Below are 21,744 nucleotides of genomic sequence, written 5' to 3'. Positions count from 1 at the left end.
CTTGGAGCAAGGCTGATGGCGCTGTGTTTTATTTTGGAACGAAAGACAACATAGCACTCGTGTTGTGTCCTCCTTTCTCGTCCCTGTCTTTCCACAAGTTTTCTTTTACTTCTACAGTGGCATACAAAGTCAACATTCCGAGGTTCATTTTGACATGTAGCTCAAATGCCTGAATGTAAACAAAAGCACTGTATTTTCCAGAATATAGTCCACAGACTTTACAAGTTTAAATATGTTTCAACAGAACTGTTTGTTGGCCTAGTTGATGTTAGCTCAATTTGAAGTATTTGAAGCTTAAAATTGAAATTTTTCATGGTGCAAACTACACATTATATTTTTTTTAAGGTCCAGTAGCACACTTGAAGAAAACACATTCACATTGTGCCTGCAAATCTTTCCCACAACAAAAAAGCGAAATCAAATGTGCAATGATCGTCACTGTGCACAAGCAATATTTCGGGCCCATAATGGCAGCTCCTGATATGCAAGTGAATGCTGCTCGCAATGCGTAAAGTGGCTATTTTTGAGTGCCTTGACTTGTGAGAACATACGCAACATCTTGTCACAGAATGTGCCATGCAATTATACACAACTTCACAGATGCACAAAACCAAAGGACAGTTGTGATGGCACCGAAAGGATGTAGAGCCTTGACGGCATTGCTCAAGCTCAGTGTCGTCAAACGTGTGCAAGAGGCTAAAGTTAAATCAAGCAGTGGCAAAAGTATTTGACGCCGAAGAAAAAAGTGGGCAGATCTCAGCGGAATTTGGAAGGCCATGAAGACATTGACGAGGCTTTCACTGAATCTGACACGGTTGACTTCTTTTCGTCTAACAGCCCCAATAAAATTGATTTTGATGGGTTTTAGGACTGACTACTATATGCAGTATAATAAAGGACCCAGGCTTTTACTGGCTGAAAATTAAATCTTTGCTTCTCTTTGCTTCCCTTGTACACAGGTTAGTCCCGACGGACTCTACAGCAGGTTACTGTAAAATTCCGAGGTGTCAATTTTACTGCTAGGAGATTTTAATTAGCGTAATATTTTGTGGTCACTACCATGTTCTTACATTGCACATGCATCTTCAAAATCTGACTTCTTTGTGAATTCTTGCGCCATTTCAGGCTTTCCCAGAACTCGAGTTACTACTACATCATCATCACTCCTTGATCGTGTTTTAACGTCATCACCTGAGCTTGTCCCACTGATAATGGCCATCCCAGGTTTAAGTGATCACGGCATTATTCAATTTTTATTGTTTTTCCAAATGCCACATTCATGCAATAACTGTAAATCTATTAGGGACTTCAACAAAGAAGACTTTCTATCTATAATAATGAGCTGTCCTCAATTTTAAAATAATTTCTTCCCATTTACCTCGCCCGTACCGTTCAGAGCAATTGTTTTTCATTTAAAAACAAGATTCACAAACTAACAGACAGGTTTATCCCTTTAAGAAAGGTTTTCTTGAACAGCACAACCCCCTGGTACAATAAGTACCTTAACAGACTGGCAAATCGCAAGAAAAGATTGTATCATGTTGCTGGGCACATCAGACAGCTTCACGTTGGATGGCTTATAAGACAGTGAATTCTAATTACCGGAGTAACTTGAAATCATGCAAATTCTACTTCTTCAACAAAACTCTTCCAGCAATGCTGAAAAGTAACCCTAAACGGTTTTGGAACATGGTTGGGTTAACCAGACTAGAAAAATATCATTAATGAACGCACACGGAGAAGTTTTTCAGGGAGAGCAGAGAGCATTAGTATTGAATGAATATGTTTCAGTAAAGCGTTTACAGCTACCACCAACAATACTAATTTATCGTTTTTTCCCCTACACAACTTTTCTCTTGATGGATCCAATCTGTACGAGTGCTAATGAAAGTCGGTTGATCATCAAAAAAGTAAAAAAATCATCTTCATGTGGCACTGATGGCATTAATGCTAAGTTTGTGAAAGACACAATAGAGTACTCTTTCATAATTTTGGAGTGCATTTTTTCGCAATCACTACAGGATGGCTCCCTTCCGGATGATTGGCCGATAGAAAAAGTTATTCCTGTTCCCAAATCCGCCTCAACATCTGATCCAAACAACTATCGCCCCATTTCACTCACGGCCATACCATGCAAAATTATGGAGCGTATTATTTATTCACACCTGGTAACTTTTCTGGAAAGCAACTATTTCTTCACACCTGCACAGCATGGATTCCTTATGTTTTTTTCACGTGAAACTCGGTTACTAGCATTCACTAATGATCTTAATGTGGCTCTCGATTCTGGCTCAATAACTCACTATATCCTTCTCAATCTTGATAAAGCCTTTGATAAAGCCACTCACTCTCTTCTACTTTACAAATTTAGCTTTCTAAACATTGGCCCGAATGTACTAAGTTGGCTTAACGCCTTCTTCGCTAACGGTACTCAATTTTTGCCTTCACTTCTTGGTCCCTAACTATTTATAATTTACATTAATGGTCTTCCTACTAATATTTCGTAGAAAATATGTCTTTTTGCCGATTATTGTGTCGCTTAGTGGAAAATAACGTCCCATAATGACAGTGCACCACTACAAACTGTATCTTGATAACATCTACAGATTGAACACATCAAAATAATGCGTGTATTATGCCTTTCACCACCTAATGCACACTCATTGGTAACACAGTTCTTGAAACTGTAATGTCATACAAATATTTAAGAGTACATATTGTTACGGGAAGGAAGAAGCGTTTGTCTATTTACAGGTGGCTTTTTAATAGCTGAGCCAACAAGCGTAGAGCATCGACACTGCTAAAAACACTTCCTCATCGTCTCCAAGACCAACATCAGCGTCGTCTTCTTTCCACATTACCGACTGTGACATCACCCCCGTCGGAAAAAGCACCCGATTGGTGCGGCTCATCGGTCTGAGAAAGGTACGGTTTGAGACGGCTGACGTGGATGATGTCAGAGAGAGGTGAAGGCACCGTGGCACTCAGTGGAGACACTTCATATGTGACAGGGGTCACCTGGCGAAGGATGCGGTAAGGGCCATAGTATCACGAGAGGAATTTCTCGGAAAGATCAACATGCCGAGTTGGATACCAAACTAGCACAAGAGCACCTGGTTCGTAGTTCACGTCGTGATGGCGCTGGTCGTAACGGCACTTCTGGTGTGCCTGTGAAGCAGAAAGATGAATGCGGGCAATCTGGCGTGCTTGGGTCGCTGTGGCTATTACATCCCGAGTGTACTCTGTCAGCGAGTCGAGTGTGGTCGAAAGGAGAGTCTCGAAAGGCAAAGTCGGCTCACAGCCGAAGAGGAGATTGAAAGGTGAATAGCCAGCTGTGTCGTGGCGCGAGGAATTGTAGGCGAACATGACAAATGGTAGAGCAATGTCCCAGTCGCGATGATCGGAGGAAACATACATTGCTAGCACGTCAGTTATTGTACGGTTCAGGCGTTCGGTAAGACCGTTAGCTTGAGGATGGTAAACGGTAGTAAGTTTGTGTTTAGTAGCACATGATCGAAGTAGGTCGTCTATGACTTTGGAAAGAAAGTATCTGCCGCGATCGGTGAGAAGTTGACGAGGTGCACCGTGGTGCAAGATAACGTCGTGAAGCAAGAAATCAGCGACATCTGTAGGGCTCTAGTAATGGCATAGCGAGTTGTATAGTCCGTAGCGACGGCAATCCACCTATTTCCGTCCTTGGATATAGGGAATGGTCCGAGGAGATCAAGGCCAACGCGAAAAAAAGGGTCGGCCGGTTATCCAAAGGCTGCAGCAGTCCGGCAGGAGGCACAGCTGGTCTTTTTCGGCGTTGACACGACTCACACGCGGCAACACAGCGCCGGACAGAGCGGTTTAGACGGGGCCAGAAAAACCGTCGCCGAATTCGGTCATAGGTCCACATGACGCCAAGGTGTCCAACGTTGGGAACGTCGTGCAGTTGCTGCAGTACAATCTGTTGCAGATGAGACGGAATGACGGTTAGGAGCTCGGGCCCATCAGGGTGCATGTTGCGGCGATACAGGATGCCATTTTGTAGTACGAACATGTGAAGGGATGGGTCAGACGGAGCAGAGAGCAGACGTTCGATAATGGGGCGTAACGACTCATCGCGTCGTTGTTCAGCGCCAATGTCTTGCAAGGCTGAGAGCGAAAGAACGCAGATTGGTGCGACATCCCCTAAACCGTCCGGTACATCGACGGGATGACGAGACAGGCAGTCGGCGTCCTGATGTAGACGACCCGACTTGTAGACCACAGTGTATGTGTATTCTTGCAGCCGTAGGGCACAGCGACTGAGGCGTCCGGTGGGATCCTTGAGGGAGGAAAGCCAACAAAGGGCGTGGTGGTCGGTTGTAACTGTAAATGGTCGACCATATATGTAGGGTCGGAACTTGCCCACCGCCCAAATGAGGGCGAGGCACTCGCGCTCAGTAATCGAGTAATTGCGCTCGGCGGGAGAGAGGAGGTGACTGACGTAGGCGATAACGCAGTCGTGCCCACATTGGCGTTGAGCTAAAACTGCACCGATGCCGTAGCCACTGGCATCAGTGCGGATTTCTGTCGCAGCGGAGGGGTCAAAATGGGTGAGAACAGGAGGTGTGGTAAGCAGCGTGATGAGCTGCGAGAAAGCAGACGCTTGTTCAGAGCGCCAACAGAAAGGAACGTCTTTCTTCAGGAGGTCTGTAAGGGGACGGGCAACATGGGCGAAATTTTCCACAAACCTGCGGAAGTGGAAAGCTGCGAACATCTTTGGCACAAGTTGGTATGGGGAAATTCTGCACAGCATGAACTTTAGCGGGGTCGAGGCGAATTCCTGACGAATCGACGAGGTGTCCGAGCATGGTTATTTGGCGGTGACCGAAGTGGCACTTGGATGAGTTGAGCTGCAGGCCAGCGGTGCGAAAAACAGAAAGAACAGATGAAAGCCTTTCAAGATGAGTCGCAAAAGTTGAAGAGAATACGATGACGTCATCCAAGTAGCACAGACAGATGGACCATTTCAAACCACGCAAGAGCATGTCCATCATCCGTTCAAAGGTCACCGGGGCATTGCACAAGCCAAATGGCATTACTCAGAACTGATATAGGCCGTCTGGTGTGACGAATGCGGTCTTTTCACGGTCCATTTCATCCACGGCAATTTGCCAATATCCAGAGCGAAGGTCTATAGATGAAAAATAAGTGGCACCGTGGAGACAATCCAGAGCATCGTCAATGCGGGAAAGTGGATATACATCTTTCTTAGTGATCGTGTTTAGATGATGATAGTCAACGCAGAATCGCCAGCTGTTATCCTTCTGTTTGACGAGAACAACAGGGGACGCCCACGGGCTGGAAGAGTGTTCAATAATCCCTTTGGCAAGAATCTTGTCAACCTCGCTCTGGATAACTTGTCGCTCAGAGGGCGACACCCGGTATGGGCGTCTGCGAACAGGTGCTGCATCGCCGGTATTTATCCGATGCATCACGACCGTAGTTTGACGGAAAGGGCGATCGTTCAGATCGAAAATGTCAGAGTAGGACTCGAGGAGGCCACGGAGCTGTGCGGCTTGTTGGGTTGAGAGGTCCGGTGCAATCATCTTTGTAAAGTCGTCAGTTGGGACTGATGCAGAAGGCGCAGAATGAGCAGTGGTCGAAGACGGCGCAACAGATAGAGCAGGAATGTGGCACTCGTGCGTTGGTGACAACGTGGCAAGAGACATGCCTCGAGGGACTACTTGTGGGCACTGTCCGAAATTTAGGATCGGAAGACATATCTGATTGTCCGCAACAGAAACGATGGTGTGTGGGAAGGAGACATTGTGAGAAAGCAGGACTGACGTCGCGGGAGTAAGGACATAGTCTCCGTCAGGTACAGGTGGGCTGGCTAAAACAGGGATGAAGGTTGCTGCAAGAGATGGCAGGCGTATAAAATCCGCGGAACAAAGCTGAGTTGGAGCTTGAGCAGGAAGGTCAATGGGAACAGGTAGGGGAAGGTCAAGTTGTACAACACCGGCGGAACAGTCAATCAGAGCAGAATCGGCGGACAAAAAGTCGAGTCCGAGGATCACATTGTGAGGGCAACGTTCAAGCACACTAAACAAAACGGACATGTGGCGACCGGCGACACTGACACGAGCAGTACACATTCCAAGCACAGCCGGAGTTCCACCATCAGCGACCTGGGGCAGTCGAGTCGGAGCAGGAGTAAGTACATTTTTCAAGCGCGTTCGAAGCTCCGCACTCATGATGGAAATTTGGGCTCCAGTGTCGATGAGTGCTGTAACGGGCAAACCATCCACGTCCATGTCCAGAAGGTTCCGATTAGTAGGCAGGGTCAGCAGAGGAATTTCAGGCCGGTGTTCTAGAGCAGCACCACCTCCAGGAGCTGCCCCAGTTAGTTTCCTGTCGGAGAGCGGCGACGGTAAGCTGGGGATGGAGAGCGACGCAGCTGGGTCGAACGGGAGCGGCGACTATGTGGTGATGGCGATCGGCTGGTCGCGGTGGCTCGAGCGTTGTCAGGTGCGTCATCAACCTCGGTGGAGAGTGATGGCGGGCGAGGATTCAGTGGGGAGCGGCGGTAGGCGCGGAAAGCTTGGTCGGGAGTGGGCTGGCCAGGAACTTCGACAGTGGCGAGAGATGTGGCCCACACGTCCACAGTAAAAGCAGATGGATCTATCGTCATGGGTGCGCCATTCGGCCGGGTTGCGATAGCTCGGATATGGACCGTATTGGCTCCGGTGAACAGGGGCAGAGGCAGCAGACGAAGCAAAGTCAGGACGGCTGGCGGAGCAGATGGATGGAAGACCTACATTGGCAAGTTCTTGGCGAATGACCGACTGAATGAGGGACACAAGTGGCCGGGAATCATCAAAGCACTGCGTGACTGGCGTGGAAGGAGACGCTGCTTCGATTTCTCACCGAACGATACGTACGACGTTCTCGCAGGAGGTGGACTCACGCGGTGGACAAATGTCTTCGCACGTCGACGAAGCTGCGGTATTAGGTAGACGAGTAAACTGTCGAACTATGCGGCGACTCTTCGCGTCTTCAAAGCGGCGACATTCGTTAATGATCTCATTGACCGTTGTGATGTTCTTATAAACAAGCAGGTTAAACGCGTCGTCCGCGATGCCCTTTAAGACGTGGCTGACCTTGTCTGCCTCTGCCACATTGTTATCTACTTTGCGGCAAAGAGCGAGGACGTCCTGGATATACACCACGTAAGATTCAGTGGACGTCTGTACACGGGTCTCAAGGTCCTTCTTCGCAGCACGTTGGCGGCCGACGGGTTTGCCGAACAAATCTCTCAGCTTCTGTTTACACTGGTCCCAACTCGTAATCTCTTCTTCGTGTGTTTCGAACCAGACCCGTGCTGTTTTCTTGACTGACTGACTGAATAAACTTTATTGAAACCAGCAAGTGATGGTGGCTGGGCCTAGGCCTCCCACGTGGGGACGTCGAGGTGTTGCCTCTTCGCCGCCTCGCAGGCCTGCTGGGTCGCCCAGAGTTGGTCGTCAAGGTTGGAGCTACGCAGGGCAGAGTGCCATCTCGACGAGAGGGTCGTGGGGTTAGTGTCGGGCTATTGGTGTGTACAGTCCCAAAGCATGTGTGGAAGTGTGGCTGGCTGTGCCTTGCAGATATGGCACGTGGGATTGGGGTAAATGTCTGGGTAGATCTTGTTGTAAAGTTATAACGAGGGGTAAGTATTGGTTTGTAGCAGGCGGAAAGTTGTAGCCTGCGCTCGGGATAGTTTGTTGTGTGGGCCGGGGAAGGTTCTACGCTCTAAGCAGAAGGACTTCACAAGATCATTGTAGCGTGTCAGGCGATCCCTACCGGTGGGGGCAGCCTCCTCTTCTCCTGCGCGGTTAACTAGGCCTCGCGCTAGGGAGTGGGTAACCTCGTTGAGGTTGGGGAGGTGCGGATGGACGGCGCCTGCATGAGCCGGGAACCAGACGAGTGTAACCTGATGGTCGGTTGAGCGGGGTGCTTGTTGCAAGATGCGCAAGGCTTGGTGTGAAATACGGCCGTTGATATAGTTGATAACGGCGGAGCGGGAATCAGAGACGATGGTATGGCATGTTAGGTCCAGTGTGGCTAGCGCGATGGCCACTTCTTCAGCTTCCTCAGCGTGTGGGGTTACTAGGCTGATAGCATGGTGGAGAGAGCCTCCACGCGTGGTGACGGCTGCAAAGCGGGTACCGTGGGGATATTCGGCAGCGTCGACGAAACTCACATCGTCGTGGCGAGTAAGGGATTTGGTGAGAACCGTGGCACGTGCTGTGCGACGTGCGTGGTTGTATTCGGGGTGCATGTTTCTGGGGATAGGGTCGGCGTGAATCCAAGCTCGTATGGTGGAGGGGATCTGGTGCTTATGGCCGTGTTGATGGTGGTAGGTGATGCCGTGCGAGGTGAGGATATGGCGACCCGTCGCTGTGAGAGTGAGTCTCTCCAGCTGAGAGCGACGTTGGGCCTCGATGAGCTCGTCCAGTGTGTTATGGACGCCTAGTTGAAGGAGGAGGTCAGTGCTGGTGCAACCGGGGAGGCCGAGGGCTTGTTTATAGACACCGCGTAGGAGGATGTTGAGCTTGGTTTGTTCAACCTTGTACCAGTTTAGATACGCAGCAACGTAGGTGATGTGGCAAATTACGAATGACTGGATTAATCGGAGCAGATTCTCCTCTTTCATACCACCACGGCGGTTGGAGACCCGCTTCAAAAGTCTCACGGTGTTGGCTGTATTCATCTTGATTTTGGCAAGGGCCATGCCATTCGCTCCGTTCGCCTCTATGAGCAAGCCGAGCACACGGATATTGGTGACGAGGGGTATGGGGCTGCCATCCGTGAGATGAAGCGCAATGTCTTCGTAATGGCGTTTAGCGGTGGAGTATTTTGGACGGCGGCCACGGAGAGTAGGCCTGTAGAGGAGGAGTTCGGACTTCACTGGGGAGCAGCGAAACCCCGTGCCTTGGATATAGGTCTCGACTGTTTCGATGGCGGATTGTAGTGCCGTCTCTATTTCGCCGTCACTGCCTTGGTGGGCCCAGATGGTTATATCGTCAGCGTATATGGTGTGGGTGACACCGTCCACTTGCTGCAACTCCTTGGCAAGACCGATCATGACAAGATTAAAAGGCATTGGGGAGATAACGGAGCCCTGGGGGGTTCCCGCGCTGCTCAAAGTCTGGGCGTCGGAGAGGAGATCCCCCACCGAAAGGAAGGCCGTGCGATTAGAGAGAAAGTTTCTGATGTAATTATAAGCGCGCGCACCGATATTAAGGCGTGAGATGCGGTCAAGAATGGTGGAATGGGCTATGCTGTCAAAGGCTTTTTCGAGGTCGAGGCCGAGTATAGCTTTAGTAGTACGTGTTCTACCTTCTAGTATATGGTGCTTAAATTGTAACATGACGTCTTGGGTCGACAGGTGGGCCCGGAAGCCAATGATAGAGTGAGGATACGCTGCAGTGTCTTCCAGATGGGTGTTAATTCGCGTTAGGAAGGCATGCTCCATAACCTTTCCCACACATGAGGTAAGTGAGATGGGGCGAAGATGATCGAGGCTAGAAGGTTTGCCAGGTTTGGGAATAAGGATGACCTTTGCTGTTTTCCAGGCCGGCGGAATGGCACCATTACGCCAGCAGTCATTGATATAATCTGTCAGGTGGGTGACGGAGGCATCATCCAGATTACGGAGGGCTTTGTTAGTGATCCCATCGGGGCCAGGGGCAGAGCGGCTGTTTAATTTATGCAGGGCGGCTTGGATCTCCGCGACACTAAAGTCTTCGTCCAGTGGGGGGTTGGAGGCCCCGGTGTAGGAGCCATGAGGTTGCCCTGGGCCCACGGGGAGATACTTGTTGGTGAGGTAGTCTAAGACTTGGGCGCGGCCCTGTTTCTTCGTTTCTGTATAGGGAAGTTTAGTGAGGCGTTCTTGTTGGGAAGAGCGGGTGGCTTGACTATCGAGGAGGTGTCTGAGAAGCTTCCAAGAAGAGGGACAGTGGATCTGTCCGTCAGCAGTATTGCACAGTTCAGTCCACTGCTGACGGCTCAGAGTGAGGCAATGGGCTTCGATTTCCTTATTGAGGAGAGCTATTTTAGCGCGGAGGCACCTGTTGAGACGTTGCCCCTTCCAGCGGGATAGGATGGATGTTTTAGCCGCGAGGAGATGGGCCAGTCTACTGTCCATGCGCTCGACGGGGGCATCGGTGGTAACGGTGTGCGTGGCTGCTTTGGTATCGGAGTGGAGATTTCGTGTCCATGCATCAATGTCCGCTATGCGTTCCGCGTGCTGGTCAGCGGATCGATGCTTGCGAAATGCATCCCAGTCAACCCAAGTGAACTCACGGGGTTTGGCGGTAACTGCAGCTATCCGAGGGATAAGTATGGCAATGATGGAATGGTCACTACCGAGATCATGTTGTGTGTTGCTCCATTGGGCGTTGGCGACGTTCTTGGTAAATGTCAGGTCGGGGGTCGTGTCGCGGGAAGTGGAACTACCGAGGCGTGTGGGGAAGGTGGGGTCTGTAATGAAAGTGAGGCCGAGGTCTTGGGAGTCTTTCCAGAGGTTTTGAGCCGCCTTCGTCGAGTAGCCATATCCCCATACCGTGTGGGGGAGATTGAAGTCTCCACCGATAACGAGGGGGTTGGTGCCAGCTACGTTAAGGGCCTTCTTGAAGAGGGTGAGAAAACGGCTTCGAACTTTGGTAGAGGGATGGCTGTACACGTTAAGGAGAAAAATACTTTCCTTACGTCTCCTGGTGGGGATAAGTTCAACAAGAAGGTGTTCGATGTTTCGGTCGTGGCGATTGTGTTCAATGGCGGTAATTCTCTTGTGGACGAAAGTGCAGAGGCGGCGAGAAGCACGTGGCGGGATGAAAGGTTGGTAACCTGGGAGGGTGACTGAATCAATATGGGTTTCCTGAATCATGATGACGTCCGGTTGCCGGGTGAGGGTACGAAGGTGTTGACGGATGACTGGCTGTTTGCGGAGATAGCCTCGGCAGTTCCACTGCCAGATAAGTGTATCTCTGTTAGTGTGGGCCATGATGAGGATTGAGGGATGCCGTCATGGGCAGTGCCGGGGTTTCGAGGGCAGGGGGAGCGGGCATGGGGAGAGTTTGTAAGTGGGCTTCAATGTTTGTGACGCGCTGTGCCAGGGCGAGAACGGCGTGTTGCATGGATTCGACTGCGTTCTGGAGTGTGTTCATCGTGCTTTGAAGTGAGACTAGCATGTCCTTAACCTCTGAGCGCACTTGGCCCGTGGCTCCCTCTTGGAGGGCCCGCTTTTTGGGGGCTGGTGTCAGTGGAGCGTCGTGGCTAGAGGAGTGGGACGCTTCGGCGGGTGGTGTAGGAGCGGGGGCCTTGGATTGTTTAAGATCGTGAACCTCTTGCGAGAGCTTGTGGATTAGGTCGCGCATAATGGCATTTTCTTTTTTGAGGTGGGCTATTTCTGCGTTATCATTGGTGTTCATGGACTGTGGAGAAGGTGTGGTGCGACCCTCTCGCGAGGCGCCCTTAAGGGCTTCTGCGAAGCTCACCTTGTTAGTAGGAGACTTGGCGGGTGGGGTAGAGGTAGATCTGGATCGGGAACGGCGCTGTCTCGAACGTGAAGGGGTCCGGGAACAATGTTGCCTCGAGCGTGATGAAGACCGGGATCTGGAGCGGGGCTTGGAGATCAAGGGCGGGAAGTCGCTTTCTTGAAGGGTGGCTTGCATTGCAGCTCGGCGTTCCGCAATGCGCTTGCGAATAACGTACGGTGTCTTGTAGCGAGCCGTACACGATTTGTCCGCTGTAAGATGAGCGCCGCCGCACAGTGAGCACTTGGGGTTACACGTGTGATCGGGAGGTGGGTTGCGGACTCCGCAACCTCGGCAGATCTTGTTATTGGGAAAAGGGCAGACATCCATGCGGTGTCCGAGGCGGCCGCATTGGTGGCAAATTTCTATTTGCTTGCGGAATAATGAGCATGGGATTAAGGTAGCTCCGTACCGGACCAGATATGGCACGTCGGGGCCACTGAAGGCGATAACAACGCTGGTTGTCGTTCCAATGCGTTTTGCGGCTAGTGCGAGGGGGTTGCGGGTATTGACGATATTGGCGTTGATTTGCTGTGGGGTATCAGAGAGGGGGATTCCGCGGATGACTCCCTTCGTGGTGTCTTCGGCGGCCGTCTCATACGCGTTAACATCGTGCGTGACCCCATTGACTTGAATGGATTTTATGCAGACATACCGGTCGGCGTTCTGCAGACTTGGCGTACTGACAACGACAATGTTTTGTTGAGTGTTGGGGCACACGGTGTCTTGTTGAATATCTGCTGGGCTGAGCTGTGCGGCTTGGAGAACGGCTGTAGTCACGGTAGGACCACCAATTTTGGCGATGTTGAGGGCACCCTTGGGGCGAATTATAATCTTGATTTGGTTGGAAGGTAGCGGAGGCATGCGTCCAGCCTTGAGAACTTGTGCTTTGACTGGTGGCCTGGTCTTGGAGCGAGAACAAGTGCTTGAGGTTTGGGTGGGGTCAGTTTGGGGTGAAGAGTCGTCCCTCAGCTTCGCCGGTTGGCGAAGGCGAGTTGTTCGCCAGCCCGTCTCGGCGGCCACTTCGAGCTCCATGCTCGTTGCTGGGGCAGAGAAACTTGATCGGCGTTACGGAGCTCGCTCGAGTGCGCGCCACGCATCCGGTGCGCCTGGCGTGCACGCGCGGCGGCGGCGTGGGCGATTCACAAAAATGTTCGCAGCACAGGAAAATGTCCGTAGCACAGTGAAATGGAGTGTCCCACCTGAAAATGAGGCGTCTACGGAGTCCTGGTATCTTCACGGATCGACTGGTGTAAAAATTAGGCCACAATTCGCAAGAAAATGCTGCAGAATCATTTCACGAACACGGAGCCGACGCGAGCACGTCTACACTCCTCGGCGATCGCAGCGCCTCTGTTTTCTTGAGGTAGAATATTATATTAGCCAGCATGAGCGTGTTATCCCACCTGTTGTGTGCGCTGACCCGTTCATAATTCTGTAACCAGTCATCGACGTCAACGTTGTCAATCCCGGAAAACATGCCGGGGTCGCGAGGCTGGGCCAGGATGACCGTCGGTGGCGACGACGGGGCCGCGGTTGAACTCTCTCCTTCGGATGACATGGAGGCCAGGTTATGTCCGCTGCGGAGCTCCGTCTTGCTCAAGTGATTACCCCGCACGTCCACCAATGATGTTACGGGAAGGAAGAAGCGTTCGTCTATTTACAGGTGGCTTTTAATAGCTGAGCCAACAATCGTAGAGCATCGACACTGCTAAAAACACTTCCTCGTCGTCTCCAAGACCAACATCAGCGTCGTCTTCTTTCCACATTACCGACTGTGACAATATCACCTCAGATTTAATGTGTAAATTACATGCATATTCAGCCATCTCAAAAGCTAACCGTAGTCTTGGTTACATCCAACGAAATTTCTACCTTGCTCTGACAGAACTAAAAAGAACTACTCTACACAACTAACATCCGGCCTCATTTAGAGTGTGCCTTGTCCGTATGGCTTGTGAAACAGAACTTGCCAACAAAATTGAAGCCATTCAATATCCCTCAGCTAGATTCATTCATCGCAACTATAGTTGTACAGTGAGTGTAATGCTCAAGAAATCTTCCCTTAATCTTCCATTGCTTATTAACCATTGCAAGATATCACGTCTCACTCTGTTTCATAAAATATACTACCACAATCAAACTCTTTGCTCTCTGCTTATCACTCCTCCTACATTCATATCACATCACGTCGGTCAAGCACATAAAGTTTTTGTTCCCACTGCTATACTGTATTACCTGTTCTAACTGATTTCATCCTAGAACTTGTAGTAGACAATGAAATCAGCTGCCTCATAAAATTGTTAGTATCATGGATCAGTGCCACTTTAAACATGCCATAACTAACATCTTTGCAACTGAATCAGCTATATAACTTACGCATGTATTACAGTTACTTATTCTGGCAAAAGACGGGGAATGCGGGAGATGGAAATTCAAGACGGTGAGCAAAACGTGAACAAGGTGAATGCAGGAGCCAACGTTTCGACAAATGGACTTGTCTTCTTCAAGGCGACGTTTGCTTTCCTCGCCACAGTATATATAGGTGGGGTTCTTCTAAAGGCGAGAGGGTGTGAGGCGGGAGGGTGCGGAAACGAGGGAAGGTGTGTTAGCGTGTCGAATTGAGAGTAGAAGAACACTGTGCACAAGGTCAAAGCCAAGCCCACCCCCCCACGCCCCACCCCGGTCTGTCAACGCATGCGTGTTAGCCAGCGTGTCAAGGGCGTCTGACAAGCGTACGTCGCCTTGAAGACAAGTCCACTTGTCGAAACGTTGGCTCCTGCATTCACCTTGTTGACGTTTTGCTCATAGTTATTTATTCTGTGTTATACTAGTGTTATAACTTCCTCCATTTACTGTCGTGTTATACATCATCTGTATTATTTTGCCACATTAAACATGCCATAACCAACCTCATTGTTCCTTAATTAGATAGCTAATGCTTGTGTTACAGTTAATTTTTAATTGTGTTAATAATATATCCATTACTGTTGGAGTATGATTTCTTTTTTCTTGTTTGGTTTCTTGTTTTCTCAGATTCTTCTTTGTTATAATAAATTGTACCCAAATATTGAATTTGTGATGAACTACTTAATTCTTTTGTTTAGCGAAGCCAAAACCTTTGCAATAACAGACTTATGATGATATAATGTATTTATATTCTCTGTTCGTAAATACTACCATAAGTACTTGCCCTTTGTGTTATAATCCCAAGAGGGATTGACAGTATGTAAAATAAATAAATAAATTTGTTTTACTACTGCCACTTTAGACATACCATAATTGACATCATTGCATGTGAATTAGATAGCTAACCTTACATTCATATTAGTATTTTCTTGTTTGTTTATTTGTGTCATGTTTGTATTATTACCATCTACATTACTGTCGTGTTACAATTTCTTTGTATTGTTACTGTGTTGATGTAATATGTATGCCTTTACACTGTCTGGATCGCGTTGTGTGGCTGACGTGCCTGCCCCCCTCTGTAATGCCAAAAGGCGCTGATGGTAAAAATACATCAAATAAATGAAATGAAAAGTGTGCATTATATAAAGAAAAATTTTATTTTAGATCCAAATTGGCCCCTGCGGATTACACACTGGGTGCAGACTATAGTCCAAATTTCAATATACATTTGTGTATCAATGTGCACAATATAGGGACCTCTAAAGCTGCAGCATTGAGACCTACACTTGTCTAATAACTATTGTGCTAATGTCAACGCACTCTACTGTGCAACCCACAAGCATTTCTATGCATACTTACTTTGCTACGAGGGTTGCAATGTGGGCTTGTTGGTAATGCATCTTCAAGGGGAGTATGGTAGCGCGATTCAAAGACGGGACAAGAGAAGACACAAAGGGACACACACAGCGCTGTGTGTGTGTCCCTTTGTGTCTTCTCTTGTCCCGTCTTTGAATCGCGCTACCATACTCCCCTTGAAGTTACTTTGCTAGTTGATTTCAACGCTGCGCTGATTTGCATCAACTATAGAATAGCTGCACTCCCTGTCACAATTTGGCATTCATGTTTCTAGTCTCCGTCACCACTGATGCATCAAAAATTGATATCTAGCGTGATCAAAGCATACACTGCCTCCTTTGAAAGCAGATTAGGTGATTACAAACCAACATGTACTACCTGTAGCCGCAAGCATTTCAGCAAGTAACACAGTATATTTTGCCCAAATTTTGTTCGCTATAATCATTTCCTGTTTTTAAAGGTCTGTGCCGTCTCAGCCCAGTGTATCTGTCGATTATGAATGCACGAGTGTGCATGGGAGAATGTATGGCATGGAATACCACCATGGAATACTGGAATGGAACCATGGAATACCAAATAGCCCATACCCAAACCTGGCTTCCAAAGGCAGCAAATGCATGACATCCGAGAGTGGGCAGCACGTGGTAGCATGCAACGTAACGTCAGACTGACTGTTGGTGGTGCTGACGTGCTGCGCTCTCTCTAGGTTCTGCACAGTCAATATAGGTGAAAGTATACAAATGTAATTTGTAGCACTTAAAACTGCTACATTGCCATTCACCACAAACTGAGTTGGCGAAAAAAATGTTGCAAAAAGCCACTGCCATACGATTTCCCCAGTATTCTCTAGCAAACATTGAACAATGTATCTGCACTTTTTTACAGCCTCCCAGATAACCGACGGTCACAAATCTCGACGTGCAACTTTGCACTACTGTTAAGGTACTGCATCTGGCATCAAGTTAGAATACTATGTGGCATCTGGACTGTGCGAGAAACTCAAGGCATGCATATAAAGAAGTGCAATTATTAAGTAACAATTGTTCATCAGCTACACAACAGAATAAGGAAGTTATGCCAGATGTGGTTATGCTAAATGACAAATTGTTGCAGGTGGCTCGAGGCTCATGCACTTACGTCACAGAATAAGGAATTAGTTCTTACTAAGCGCGATGTGCATGAATTGATGGTGTGCCTCATTGCAAAGGAGGCGTTGCTCATTGCCATTCACTGCATAGCGCCATCTATGCGTTTAACAGACACACACGGCGTCCCGTCCAGGTTTCCAGTATGGAAGCAGGACCTCTGCGATTTGAAATTTCTCGAAAACGATTTGTAGACAGACTCACAGTTTCCTTATGGCTTTCCAGAGTAGACCATGAAGTAGCGTCCGTTAGGGTAGGTCATCGTAAACATAACATTTATGCACTCGTGTATTATACATACGAAAACGGGGTTCCGAGTATGAACCGCCCTCCGGTCGCGGAGTCATTATTTTTCTATACCCACAAAAGCACTGGTTACCAAGGCCAGACATTCTAAAAAGCGCCTACAACTACGCATTAATTATTAATATTGCAACGCCGCACCGGAGGGGCGCGGAAGAGGTGTTGGTGATCGGCTGTTTCGGACCGTCTTATGGCATCTCTAGCCTTTTCACCATTCGCATTCTAAATAAGTCCATTCTACATCTGTAACAATACTATGGATTAGGGGGTTACTAATAGGCGCGGCGACTCATTCAAAGCTGAGAATTCAGCTAACAATTAAAACAGCGATAAAATTAAGTTTAATGAACATATAAGTAAAACTGCGTAAACCATAACTAATCAGCTGTTTATTGCGTTCTCTTGTAAACTTTTCGACCCAACGTAGGCAGTCAGCCACCACCACAAAAATTGCGTCAAGGAAACGAAAAACTAGGCTTGAAAACTGCCTTGCCTTGCGTGCACACACTCGCAGGGGCACAGCTGTCAAAGCGATTACGCAACGTTCACGAGCAGTCGTTCGGTGCTTCCACAACTATTGTGAGTAAATACAGTGCGGAATAGGAACTCGGAGATTTCGACGCTTTTATCGCAAATGCTCTAGACAGCAAAGAGCGCAAGCACGCGCTTTTAGTACGAGCGCGGCGCCGATGAAAACAGGCGAGGAGTATGGAGCCGGCGTACTTACGTCTGCTCTTTGTACCTTCCCGATTAAAAATTTTAAAGGGTGAACAGCAGCTAGTGAAATCTCACGATCGTGCAGCTTTACCAGCGCGGATAAGTGAAGCGCTAGTCTGCCGAAGACTGCGGAGAACAAGGAAAAATAAAGCGTGTACTACCTACTACAGTCGCTGACGCTGTCCGCCACCTCTTGCATTGGAGAAAATGTATTGGCAACAACGCGCGCTAAATTCCGGCGCAAGGCTTCTTCCCGGCAATTACAAGGACGACGACAACGGTCCGCAGCATTTGACGTGCTGCTAGCGCAGAGACGCGCAACGCTTGCTTGCTAGTTCCGGATTTGCTTTCTTGTTCTGGCGCTTACACCGCCTACGCTTGGTTGGTTCGTATAATAAAGAACCCTTACCCACTACGGGAGATTTTAAAGGCTAAAGGAAAGGGCCATGGAGGAACGAATAACTTTTCTACCTCCATGCATGGAAGGAGGAGAGACAAAATTACACCTATGCACTTCTCTTACATGGTGTACAGCAAAACATTGGGAGAACCGCGGACACTTCTGCAATGACGCCACCAGTAGGACGCTGCGATCGACCGGCGTGCCTAGCGCGCAAAATTCAAACATGTGCAAAACTTTCTGCATTTATGAACCAAAACGCTCTATTGAAATTATTATAATTCACAAAAAGTAAACACTACAAAATGTTAGGATACATCAATAACGGTATCTAAGCTTGCATGTTTCCAACCACAGGTCATGCAGTGTTCCTGATCGTCTGTTCAGCGTTTCGGTTGCAGATGACAGACACTCGTCTACTCGTTCCGTTCGGTAAGCACACATGTCTTTAGTATTTCGAAACACACGACGGTAAGAAGCCCGGAAGGAGCACCTGCACTGTGCATGGTGGGTTGCGTGGGATTCCTTTCACGTTGCATCAGCCAGAAAGGCGGTCGCCAGGTTTCACTGAAGAAAACAAACAAACGCACACACACACACACACACACATTTACAAATCCAGCGATTCCCGTGCACATAAAGAATGTGCGAACGCGGCAGGAAAAACCACAGCAAGCTATCAACGACATAGAGTTTCCAACAAAAATTATTGTAAGAAACTATGATCAGCGAGATCAGTACGTAGTCGGATACTTTAGAAAAAAGGGGGCGTTTACTCCTCCGAGGCGGATGCACACGAGCATCCACCAATGGGCGCGCACTCTGGACCGACGTCATGAGCCGGACGGCCGGTGAACACGCCGTCGGTTTACAGATCAATTTTTTTTAAAAGCGTCATGTGGGTTGCACAGTAACTTTGCCTCTTACCTCTGTTCATGTTTATGCATCAGTGCATGTGGCAGCTCGCCAGAAGTGCACATGAAAGGCTGCATATTGTGAAACACCTCACTATGCTGTTGCATTTTTCATGCATTCAGTCTTAGTACACAGACGGTTTCGCTGCCCATCACATACTGATGGTAAAAATGTTCAACAATAACAACATTGTGCAGTGGGCTGTCATTTCTTGTCGTCGTTACAAGGACGTTTTTCAGTGAATGGAGCCCAGAGAAGCAGTGCACTGAGATCTTTTGCAACTTTCACCATTTATTACTTCACCAATGTCATTGTCTGAACCTGGCCGTCGATTGTTATGCCGGTGGCTTGTGAGTTAAATAATTGCCTCAATAAAACACATTCAACTTTACTCAGCATTTTTTAGTACAAACAATGCTAGCAGAGCTATTCAGGGTGAAAAATTGTGCTCACATTGGTGTTACTTGCTCAGTCTGATAAACAAATACAACAATGGTGATTTGATGTGCAGACTGCAAACGGTGCCTTTCAAGTGTGCCCTTGACCACTGCTATTAACGGCTACCCAAATTAGTTTTCTGGGCCTCACTAAGCTAATGATGTTTGATAATTGTTCTCTTATTCACATTACTTGCCTGGGCCAGATAACCAAAATAAACAATGCCACCACATGAATGTGCTTTTGCATGCAAGCTGCCAACAGTGGCGATGGCTTGACTGTGATTTGATGTGCGGGCTGCATATGATGCGTTTCAAGCGTGCCCTTGACTACTGCTATCAATAGCTACCCAAATTAGTTTTCTGGGCCTCACTAAGCTAATGATGTTTGATAATTGTTCTCTTATTCGCATTACTTGCCTGGGCCAGATAACCAAAATAAACAATGCCACCACATGAATGTGCTTTTGCATGCAAGCTGCCAACAGTGGCTGTCATTCTTGCGTTGACTACTGCTGTTTCACCTACAATGGCTACGACATGGCTGTGCTTTGAAGTGCAGATGCTAAAGGTGCCTTTCAAGCGTGCCCCGACGACTGTTATTTCATCACAGGGCCCATCATGCTCGTAGGTGGCTGCCCAATACAGTATTTTGGGCCTTCTGACATTGGCATTATTCATCTCAACAGGCTGGAAAAAACAGTAGGGGCAGCACAACTACCTGGAAGCAGGCCGCCTAACAAGGGCATTTTGCTCTGCATTGCTCTTGTTTGTTCAGGTGGCTTGATGAAATTAAATGACGGTGCAGTGAAGTAAACCGAGCCGACGGTGTATTTTTGTTATTGCTTGGCTGCATGTATTGGCCTTTAGAGGCATGTAAACTTTACGACGGCTCCGACACTACTGCTATTATTTTCCTTTCGACACACAGGCTGCGACACACAGGCTGCCAAGATTGGCGATCAATTTCGCCTCGGCTGCTGCTATTTCACCATAGGGCCCGTCAACTCAAGAATGGCTGCCCTAGTGAGCACTTTGGGCCTCACTAAGCCAATGACGTTTTATAACTGTTCCCTTATTCACATTAATTGTGCGAGCCAGATAACCAAAATAAACAATGCAACCACATGAATGTGCTTTGGTGTGCAGGCTAACAGTGGCTGTCAATTTCACGTTGACTACTGCTTTTTCGTGTCAAGCTGGACAGTGGTTGCCCGAGTGAGAATTTTGGGCTCCACATAGTTATTCAGGGTTAATAATTGTATTTGCATTTGAACACGTTTCCATGCCAGTACTTATATTGAGCACGATCTGCGCAGGACGTTGCTTTTTCAGAATTGAGCTTCCATTAAAAGGAACATGTCACCAAATGCACTGCTTAGTTATATGAGAGGTCATGGGAGGATGGTTGGCTGCTGCGAACTCACGGGCAAAGTTTTGGTAGCCCTAATAAGAGCTGATATTTCGTTAATAAGAAGCTGTTATGCTTCGTCGAGTGGCTCAATGCCAGACAGCTCGCAGTTGGAGTCACTTTCCTCAGTGTCATCTTCACCCACTTGGATGACGATGGGTTGGATGTGGTCACTCCCAGACGCATCAAGCCTGAACTTTGCCTCCAGGTCCATCACGTGGTGAATGTTCTTCCTCCAGTCTTCCGCCGTTACGTGCTTGATTTTTTCCCTCAGGACGTCTTCGACCGTGGACAGCTTGACGTCTCTGTTGTCCGCAGCGATGCCATTTTTCACGTTTGCCCACACGAGCTTGATAGGATTAAATTCGCAGTGGTACAGTGGGAGCCCGAGTACAATGCAACCAGCCCTTTCAGCTGCATTGTCTACGATTTAGCTCAGAAAGCGTGGCTTTACAGATGCTACCAATTCAAGCAGCTACTTTTTAACCATCCTTTCGCTGTAGATGATGATTTTGCTTTTGAGCCACTCCTGTATTTTTTTCTTCTTCTAAGCTGTCGTCGGCAATTTCTCTTCTCGCCTGGAATGGTAAGGTGCATTGTCCAAAACAATGACGCTACCAGCAGGCAACTCCTGCAGAACGTCATTAAACCATCCCTCTAAGCGATTGCCGTCCATTTCTTCGTGGTAGTCGCCTGTTTTTTGGCCTCGGAATATATCTAGGCAGCCGTCGACGAGAAGCCATCCTTGCTGCCGATGTGCGTCACAATCAGGCGCTGGCCTTTTCCACAAGGTTGTTTCAGACCCGTCGACAGGCCATTTGCTCGAGCGTATAGGCGTCCACGCTTCTGCACTACGGTGTCAGTCCACACGATCGACCGAGTGTGTTCCGCCGTCACCCATGTCTCGACCAGGAAAAATATATTTCGGCCTTCCGCCCGGTAGCGCGCGCCCCACGTCACGAAGGTTGCGATTCCGCCATTCAGCGACCGGTCAATAAGCAGCGAATTGCGGCTCCTCTTCTCGTGCTTGAATCCGATCTCTACAAGCAGGCGACGTACAGTACACCGCTTCAGTGATGGGAGATCCATACGCTTCAAG

At 48.4% G+C, this 21,744-nt stretch overlaps 1 protein-coding gene across 4 annotated transcripts in view; it reads right to left on the bottom strand.

The window, feature by feature from the left end:
• Positions 1-18,003, bottom strand: part of LOC140219914 (uncharacterized) — a 45,621-nt gene extending 27,618 nt beyond the window's left edge. The window contains exon 1 of one of the 4 annotated variants that reach the window (XM_072290090.1): positions 17,892-18,003. In XM_072290090.1, the coding sequence (XP_072146191.1) occupies positions 17,892-17,959 (68 nt within the window). In that variant the 5' untranslated portion in view covers positions 17,960-18,003. The other 3 variants (XM_072290091.1, XM_072290093.1, XM_072290092.1) reach the window with 3 other exon arrangements.
• Positions 18,004-21,744: the final 3,741 nt, after the last annotated feature.

The sequence above is a fragment of the Dermacentor andersoni genome, chromosome 8 (genome assembly GCF_023375885.2).
Source record: "Dermacentor andersoni chromosome 8, qqDerAnde1_hic_scaffold, whole genome shotgun sequence".
Classification (NCBI taxonomy): domain Eukaryota; kingdom Metazoa; phylum Arthropoda; class Arachnida; order Ixodida; family Ixodidae; genus Dermacentor; species Dermacentor andersoni.
Note: the sequence above shows the minus strand (reverse complement) of the source record. Positions and strands in the feature narration are given on the sequence as shown.